Below are 9,585 nucleotides of genomic sequence, written 5' to 3'. Positions count from 1 at the left end.
ATCCTAGGTGTATATGACTTTCTTCTTTCAGACGAATCCAGTCGGAGTTATATTAAAAATGGTCTTTGATCTTTCAAGTTGTTTAATGCCACTCAGCGGGTGTTGCATTGCTTCAGTCCAAAAGAACTTAAATAAAAACTGCCCATCCATAAAAAAAAAGTGTCTCACACGGCTCCGTGGGGTGAACAAAGGCCTTCTGTAGCGAATCGATGTGTTTTTGTAAGAAAAATATCCATATAACGTAATAATCACTTGCGCTCACTGTTGTAAACAGAAGCAGTTCCGGGGGAATGACGTATGAGGTCGGCTTTATTAAACAGCTTGAAAGATCAAAGACAGCTTTTAATATAACTCTGACTGGATTCGTCTGTAAGAAGAAAGTCATATACACCTAGGATGCCTCGGGGGTGAGTAAAACGCAGCCTAATTTTAATTTTTGGGTGAACTAACCCTTTAAGGTTTAATACGGCTGACACTGCAGACTGCATTATTCTGACACTCTGAAACTGATGTGCTGTGTTTGGTGTGTTCTGTAGGAGATCTCTTCCGTGGATTTCCGCAGTAATTCCGTGTCCAGTCGGACTCCAACTCCACCTGGACGATACTCACCACACAGCCCCATCGAACGAGAGGTGCCCATTTCCCCTCGACGCAGGTACATATATATACACATATTTGCCTTGAGCAGATGCTGCTTCTCCTGTCAGATCACTCAGAAGAACAAACTTTTTTAATCAATTGACAATCTAAATACATTTCTAATAAATTAATTTGCATATGCTAACAAACAACATACATTATTTATTATTTTAAGGAAAGCTCCAAAATGGAAATAATTTCTGTTATTTGACATTTGATTTTACTTTATTGTTGCAGACGAGTAAATAGTTGAATAGACATTACAAAAAGTGGCTTTAGCGAACAGACAGACATAAGAAAGTTAAGTCTGGTGACATGATTAATTGCTTGTTTTTTGTTGCATTTTTAAAAATCATTAGTAGCACTAAATTAGTGCATTAAGTAACAGCCCTGCAGTTTATTTTTAGCTTCCGCTGATAGATTTTTACATGAACATTTCTGTACAGCTGCGAGATTCTGCAGTGTGATGTCATTTTGATTCTGTTCTTTGAACACTTCTCAGAACAGATTTATTTTGGCTCTTTATGTCAGATGTCTAAATGAGTCACAACATGGCTGGTGTCCCAAAAATGTTCTTTTTCCTTTTCTTTTCCACTTTGTCTTGCTTTCTACAAAAAGGATTATATCATTTCTGCCCCTAATTTCTGCAACCTTCTCCCTCTTCTACACACCCATGATCCCACCTCCGTTTTGCTCAACCAATAAGAAAATGTCAAAAACGAGTAACCACACCCCTTTTCTACTCTCAACCAATACGAGGCAGCCTGAACTCACACCTTTCACACAGAAACTCTCAACTTTCTTATGTCTCGTCAAGACTCGACAAAGAGGTGTGTGTGTGTTTGCTGTAGATTTGGATGTGTGTGTGTGTGTGTGCAGTTGTCACCGTAGGCTCTGTTCTTGTTCCAACAAGAGTTGAACTAGTTGGATAGGAATTTATCTTTGTTTGCTCTTGAGGTAAGTCCAAACTACTCCGGCATCTTCCTCGAACTTACAAAGCAATGACAGGCTAGTTTGCAGGGGGAGAAGAAATATCGTAATGTGAGCCTAGCGCTGCGCTCTGTTCTCAGTGCTGTAATGTAATGATGCTGTGTCGACTGTTTTCACTGCTCCATCTGAAGTCTGTTTAGCATGTTTGTAATCATAGCTCAGCTGTGGGGGGTTAAAGATGGATGGAAAGTTCTTTTTTTTAATGCATGTTTTGATACTTTATATCGTCTTAGCCACAATAATCTGTACATTTACAGTATTCCGATAAACATGCATCTCCACTGCAGCAGAAGGGGAACAACCGGGTCCTTTGAGAAGGGGCCCACTTTGCTCCTCTATGGTATAACCTACTCTTTGGTATCAGTGGAGGCTGTGCACCCATAAAAATGTTGTTTTAGGTCCTGTGAATTGAGGTGACAACCCTGTGGGGGAACTGAGAGGTGCTGGGAGAGTTTTCAGGGGAAACTCAAACTCGCTGTCTGGTTTCAATTTGAAGCATGTCTCATTTAACAGTCTGCATGCAGATAGTGAACATGCCATTTATTTGGAGATTTATAGTGTCTTAAATGCTTTTTCCCCCCCAGTAATGGCTATTCCAAATGCTTCGTACTTTTCATTTTCTATCTTGGACACGTTACAGGAATGCACTTTTTGTCCTGCACACACTCAAACAGTCATGTCAGCTATGACATGCTTGCTGTCATGTGGGTTTCTGGTGACAACCACACCCAGAAACTCAGTAAAACCCTCAATCTTTCATTGTGTCATTTTCCACCTCTGTTTCACGTTGCAGTAATAAGCAATCACTTCTTGTCAGGTCGAGAGTTCTGTTTGATAGTTTTGGCTATTGGTTAATCATTTCTCAGCCCATGTCATGGCCTTTGTACACAGCAGAAATCCTGATAGCATTTGTTTTGACAACAAACTGCACCAGCAAACTATCACAAGGCCACTACGGCAAAAAAAGGATCTGCATTCCTCATGACCAGCAGTTAAACTGGGTCAGAACAATCCAGAGCAGCAATAGCTGACGCCTTCAATTCAGAATAAAATAATTATTGTTGGTTGGTTTGTTTGTCAGTCCTAAACAAGTGCGCTCACTCAAAAAGAAAAAGCTTCACCTCACCCTGCTCTACATTTAATGTCATGCAGTGCAATCAAACGTGGCCCATTTATGTTATACATCCACTGATGTGCAGTAAGAGTCTTTCTTTGTTTATTAAAAGTTACAAGAGCAGGCTTTGAGCTAGGGGACCACTCGTATCAAGAATCATATGAACAAATCCTATGTCAACAAATCCTATGTGCATTACTGTTCAGAAGTTTGGGGTCAGTAAGATTTTAATAATAAAAAAAAGTCTCTTATCTCACCAAGGCTGCATTTCTTTGATCAAAAATACAGTAAAACAGTAATATTGTGAAATGTTATTACAATTTTAAATAATTGTTTATATTTGAATATATTTTCAAATGTCATTTATTCCTGTGATTCAAAGCTGAATTTTCAGCATCATTACTCCAGTCTTCAGTGTCACATGATCCTTCAGAAATCTTTCTAATATGCTGATTTGCTGCTCAAGAAACATTTCAGATTATTATCAAAGGTGTGCTGCTTTGTATTTTTGTGGAAATAATTTTTTCAGGGTTCTTTGATGAATATAAAGTTTAAAAGAACAGCATTTTGTAAGAAATGACTTAACTGTCTCTTTTGATCAATTTAATGTATTAATATAATGTGTAAAAAAAATAAATAAAAAATTACTGACCCCAACTTTAGAACAGTAGTGTATGTGTGTGGTTAAAATGTTAATTACTCTCATATGTCTATTTTTTCCTTTAGTCTGTATGGCAGTGGCCCAATAGGTATAAAGCAGTAATAGGATTCTTGTGTGTGAGAAAGCTCTGTGTATATGACAGTGCATAAAAATGCAGCTGTTAACCTCCCAATGGATACTACTGTAACTGCACTCTAATCAGTTTACTGGACTTGTCATTATAAAGCACACACAGTTTCTCAAAGCCCCACTCTCGTATTCTACCTCCAATCCTTTCCTCTCCATACAGGTACTGCTAATTGTTGTGTAGAGAGTAGGGCCAACCACAGGAGTGAGGGAAGAACAATGAAGAGAAAAAAAATGAGAAAATAATAATATTCTATATGATGGAAATATCACGTTTCTGAGATTTAACAGGCAGGGATGACTCGAATCCGCGTTATAGGTTAGGTCTAGTAATGTGGAAAGGCTTAGTGTACGGCTAATTTTTCGATAATGTATAATACCTCATTTTAGAGTAAGGACTCTATGATATACTCAAAATAATAAATCAGACATTATCTAACATAAGAATTTGCCATGACAGCATAAGGCTATTCTAATTTCATGAAGTACTTTTAACTTTTGTCTGTTATCATATCTCTTATTGTACTACAAAAGCAGGACTGATCCCTCTATAATATTACACCAGTGTGGGTATATATATTTTTAATGTAATCCAGAGATGGAGTAGAGATACACATCACTTTTAGATCATGTTTTTTTCCATGAGTGTTGTGTTTTAAAGTGGTGTCAAATTTAATGAAATCTCTTTCTTTCTCTTTCAGTTCGGACTTTGCCATGCAGAAGTTTGACAGCGACTCAGAGGTGTACAAGATGATTCAGGAGAACAAAGAATCCCGCACGGCTCCTCGCCAGTCCAACACCTTCAAGATGCTGCAGGAGGTGCTGGAGGCCGATGAGAAAGGTGAGACGTGCACACGTTTTTTTTTTTCTTTTTTTCTCCAGTTTGTCTAACAACAAGGTTTGTAAAACAGCAGATACAGAGTACTTTGTGAAATTGTTGTCACCAGACATTCTATGAGCATTTTATTCTGTATGAAGTCTGGTCCACATTCGGTTGTCAGAAGACAGGAGGCTGTGGTGCTAAAGTTTTAAGCACACACTAGCATCTTAAAGAACATTAAACATTAAAGGTGGGCTGTGGGCACAGACTATGAGGGCGGTGTTGGAAGATAAAGGATGTTGCTCCAGGCGCTGACTGTTTTGTCTTTTTGGTGTGTGATTTATATTTGTTTTCACAGAGGCCGCCATCCGGTTTCCAAGCAAGCTGTCGCCAAGCCCCTCCAAGACCACGTCTTCTGTTGCTGGAGGGCAGAAATACCACACCTGTGAAAAATGCGGCACCAGTATTGTGTAAGATAAAACGGCCGAATCCCTCAGTTTCTGCACACACTCCACTGAATGTCCTCTGCACAGGCACGCTGGGATTGCATAAGAGGTTGAGCCGGTAACTTGATGAATGTGTTGTGTGATGTTTAGCCTTTAAGGAATTGTCATTCTCATCATCTCTTCGCATTTAAGTCGATAATTGAGTACGATTGAGACAAAATCATCTCGGTGGTTATTCATTCGTATTATATTACCCTGTGAGAATTACAAATCAACAACACCTTCATTAGGTGAGATAAACACTTGGAGGTGTGTATGTTTTGACAAACCCTTGACCAAACCAGCTGTTTCAAAACCTAGTGAGCTGCCTACCTAGACAGTCCTTTAAAGTACCTTATACGCATTCCCAACAGGAAGATTGTTCCAATAGGTACCAACTTTTGACCACAATCTAATTTACTTCAGTATTGTACCAGTTCTTCAGTAAGGCATCCCACAATGCACCTCATGAAGTTGGTTGACAGAATGAACAGAACTAAACAGAGAAGCTCAAGTAAAAGAGAACTATGATTAGGTTTAGTCACTACACTGAGCTATTTCATAGTTTTAGATACTAATTTAGCATCATATGCATTTGCCCAGAAGGCAATCCCAGAATGTGAAAAACAACATAAAAATATAATTGTACCTAATAAAAGGACATAAACCATCAGTTAAACACAACATCACAAAATCCCTCTCTGTTTGCATCAAAAATTATATTTTCATTGACAATCTTAAAAATATGATCATGTTTTAGCAGCTGCTACCCTTATTTTCATTAGCTTCCTTCCCACTTGCTCATAAGCCGCTTAACATGGGTTCATGTGTTGAGCGCTGTGTTTGCGCACACTATAAAAAAAGGAAAAGTATACTTTCAGCTGTAGGAGAACCTGTTGACAGTAGTCAGTAATTAGCTTAGCAGCATGCTAACATCAGTCTTAATTGGAATCAATTGTACACCAGTTCTTCCATGCATCACGTGTCGAGCGCTATTTGTGTAGCATATAAAGTTGGTGCCTGTATAGGGATTTCCAAATCAGTCACTGTAGATTCTGTTATAGTTAAGATGCTGCCTTCAGGCTGAAGTACACTACAAGACCTGCACAGATTTGAAAATGTTAGGCATCATATACCGTACTTGTCGACTTGGTTACAGAGAAAAAATGGGAATCATACACTAAACTTCATCTCAGCCTCAGACGTCCCGCCCACGGACCATTGGCTGAAAGTCTGATGCGTATAGCATGCAAAATTGGAAACACTTCCTGAGTTTCAAAGTCGTCTTCGGATTGGTTGAATTATACAGGGTTTCCGGGAGACATGTGTGTCGCGTTCTTTAACGTTCTGTCTGGAAACAAAAATGCTGTGATGCCGAACCCCCTCATGGAAGAAGAAAGCCATCATGTTTCCAGCTGTGACAATGAGCGCTTATCAGGATCAACTAAACGCTGGATTTTCAAAAGTGTGTGAAATATGTCAAGTTTGCGGCATAGACTCTTTAAAATATGTCCAAGAATTTAACACAACGGTCTGTTATTGTGGGGACATTTCCACGCCCCTAAACATGACGCGGCACAATTGGTTGCTTTACCTGTCAGTCATATGCCCTCTTGGGTGGTCCTTGGCCATTCAAAGTGCCATGGTTCCCAGACCTTCTGCCGTCAGTCTGAAGGTCTGGCTACGCAAGACTAAAATAAACTTTACACTAGGCTTTCAAGTTGTTCCCGAACACAACAACACAACTTAAACAGAAACATGCACTCTGTTGCTAGAAGATGCATGACAAATAAAAACAATATGTTCTCAAATATTCTTTAAATATCAAAAACGCTTGATGTCCTCCAGCTGGATGGAATCAAAGTCTGAAGAACTCAGATGGCCTAAAGTCTGTAGACTGGCTCTGACTTTGGACACCTAGTGTTGACTCCTCCGGACTGTGAATCAGGGCAAAAATCTAGGCAAAAGTTCTGTAGTGTATTCCAGCATTTAGAAGATAAAGGAGCTCATTAGGTTTTGAAACCAAACTGTTGTGTTCAGTGACTTAAACCATTCTATTTCTCCTTCCTCTTTCAGCACTCAGGCCGTGAGGATCACAGACGATCGCTTCCGTCACCCAGAGTGCTACACCTGTACAGAATGCGGGCTCAACCTAAAGATGCGCGGCCACTTCTGGGCGGAGGACAAAATGTACTGCGAGAAACACGCCAGAGAAAGATACCAGGGTCCCGGCAATAACTATCGTTCCGTCGTGTCCCCACACCACTGAGACGCCTGTGATGCCGAACCCCCTCATGGAAGAAGAAAGCCATCGTGTTTCCAGCTGTGACAATGAGCGCTTATCAGGATCAACTAAACGCTGGATTTTCAAAAGTGTGTGAAATATGTCAAGTTTGCGGCATAGACTCTTTAAAATATGTCCAAGAATTTAACACAACGGTCTGTTATTGTGGGGACATTTCCACGCCCCTAAACATGACGCGGCACAATTGGTTGCTTTACCTGTCAGTCATATGCCCTCTTGGGTGGTCCTTGGCAATTCAAAGTGCCATGGTTCCCAGACCTTCTGCCGTCAGTCTGAAGGTCTGGCTACGCAAGACTAAAATAAACTTTACACTAGGCTTTCAAGTTGTTCCCGAACACAACAACACAACTTAAACAGAAACATGCACTCTGTTGCTAGAAGATGCATGACAAATAAAAACAATATGTTCTCAAATATTCTTTAAATATCAAAAACGCTTGATGTCCTCCAGCTGGATGGAATCAAAGTCTGAAGAACTCAGATGGCCTAAAGTCTGTAGACTGGCTCTGACTTTGGACACCTAGTGTTGACTCCTCCGGACTGTGAATCAGGGCAAAAATCTAGGCAAAAGTTCTGTAGTGTATTCCAGCATTTAGAAGATAAAGGAGCTCATTAGGTTTTGAAACCAAACTGTTGTGTTCAGTGACTTAAACCATTCTATTTCTCCTTCCTCTTTCAGCACTCAGGCCGTGAGGATCACAGACGATCGCTTCCGTCACCCAGAGTGCTACACCTGTACAGAATGCGGGCTCAACCTAAAGATGCGCGGCCACTTCTGGGCGGAGGACAAAATGTACTGCGAGAAACACGCCAGAGAAAGATACCAGGGTCCCGGCAATAACTATCGTTCCGTCGTGGTCCCACACCACTGAGACGCCCGGTCCACCGCACTCCTGACGCCACCTCCAACTCCTCTGGTTGGCTGCGAGCATAGAGAGGAGAAGATGGTGATGTCATTGCTACGTTGTCCAATGGGAGCCAAATTGAGCGTTTGGCGTAATGTCACTTGACGCTTTGGGACCCAGCGCAGTTGTGTCCTCTCCCCCTGTTATTATACCCCCCTCAAATAGAGACTGTAAGCTTTGATCTATTGGATTTGGAAGGGGGCGTCTGTGTTAGTGCGTGCTATTTCGAAGTCAGCATATTACAGTTGAATTTCTACATTTGCCTGCCAGTTCCACATGTTGTATTATGCTTTGGAAACAGCTTGTTTTTCAATAGACATATAACTTGGGTTTATCTTTAATAGTTTTTGAATTTTGAAATTTGTAGAGCTTTTTCATATACCGAGACTCAAATGGTGAGATGCATCAAGTGGGCATCAGCAGCGCTAATGCACACAGGACTGGTTTCCTTAGTGTATTTGTGTGTGAATAGTTGCAAACAGCTTCATTAATTTTAGTTTGCACTTGTTAATAAAGGGTTTAATGATTACTTGGAAGTGATTCTTAGTTTGATATATATTTCTCCCTTCATAAAAAAGAAACTATTATCCACAAGTCCTCCATCCACACAGAAGCATGCATTTAGACCTCTGCATAGTTTATTTGACATTTGCTTTGTATTAAATAAGGGATATCTAAGAAATTATGATATTTTTGTGTAAATGTTTCACCTTAAACTGTATGTGGACTAAGCGGAGGGTTTTGCACGCACTTGTTTGTGTTCAGGGTTGCATGTTTCATTTTGATTGTGTATTTTCGGGTGAGAGATGTTCGATCACGCTCAGATACACTACAAGAGAAAGGATTATCAGAGTGAAAAAAATTTAAACATTTGTGGATTAACTACGTCAGATGAATCGTGAATCCTCACATTGTGTTTGTAGGGTTGCCTCTCTTTACCTTTTCCGTTTCAAATAAAAAAACTTTCTGATTATCAGTGGATATTTGAATGAATTGTGTTTTGTCTGTTTAGCTGTATTAGGCTATTCTGGTTACGTCCCATATTGATTTGCCATTTTTGTTTGATTCTTACCAAAGCAGCTTATAGTTAAGTTGAACTCTGATATTTTTCTCATTAAAAAGAGTGACACCTCAAGACTTTTGAGGTGCTTTCTGTCATTCATTTCCTCACCCTGAAGCTCTTTGTTCTATTGAACACAAAAAGATGTTATGAAGAATCTGGGTAACCAGATAGTTGATGGTAACCAATGACTTCCATAGTATTTTTTCTTTTTTTCCCCCAGAAGAAATTCGGGGTGAGTAAATGACAGAATTTTCATTTTTGGATGAACTATCCCTTTGCAGTTCACTCCATATATGGGAAACCAGAAGCTGAGAGCACGGTAGATGAACTTTACGAAGATACGACACGTTAAAAACAAATTCTTACCTGTCGACAACTGTGTACATAGCAAAATGATCTAAAAGGAATAGGAATAGAGGAGGAAAAAAATTTAAAAACGACTACACACAGTGATGCGCACTTTTGAAACTGCTTCAT

General features: G+C 39.9%; 1 protein-coding gene across 1 annotated transcript in view; it reads left to right on the top strand.

The window, feature by feature from the left end:
- Positions 1 to 9,024, top strand: part of pdlim2 (PDZ and LIM domain 2 (mystique)) — an 82,922-nt gene extending 73,898 nt beyond the window's left edge. Inside the window, exons 7-11 of the mRNA XM_016505261.1 lie at positions 537 to 655; positions 4,232 to 4,371; positions 4,709 to 4,820; positions 6,912 to 7,056; positions 7,965 to 9,024. Coding sequence (XP_016360747.1) covers positions 537 to 655; positions 4,232 to 4,371; positions 4,709 to 4,820; positions 6,912 to 7,056; positions 7,965 to 8,012 — 564 coding nt within the window. The 3' untranslated portion in view covers positions 8,013 to 9,024. The remainder of the gene's footprint in view (positions 1 to 536; positions 656 to 4,231; positions 4,372 to 4,708; positions 4,821 to 6,911; positions 7,057 to 7,964) is intronic.
- Positions 9,025 to 9,585: the final 561 nt, after the last annotated feature.

This window comes from Sinocyclocheilus anshuiensis, unplaced genomic scaffold, assembly GCF_001515605.1.
Source record: "Sinocyclocheilus anshuiensis isolate Anshui unplaced genomic scaffold, SAMN03320099.WGS_v1.1 scaffold366, whole genome shotgun sequence".
NCBI classification, from domain to species: Eukaryota; Metazoa; Chordata; class Actinopteri; order Cypriniformes; family Cyprinidae; genus Sinocyclocheilus; species Sinocyclocheilus anshuiensis.
The sequence above is the reverse complement of the archived record's forward strand: the minus strand, read 5'-3'. Positions and strand labels throughout refer to the sequence as shown.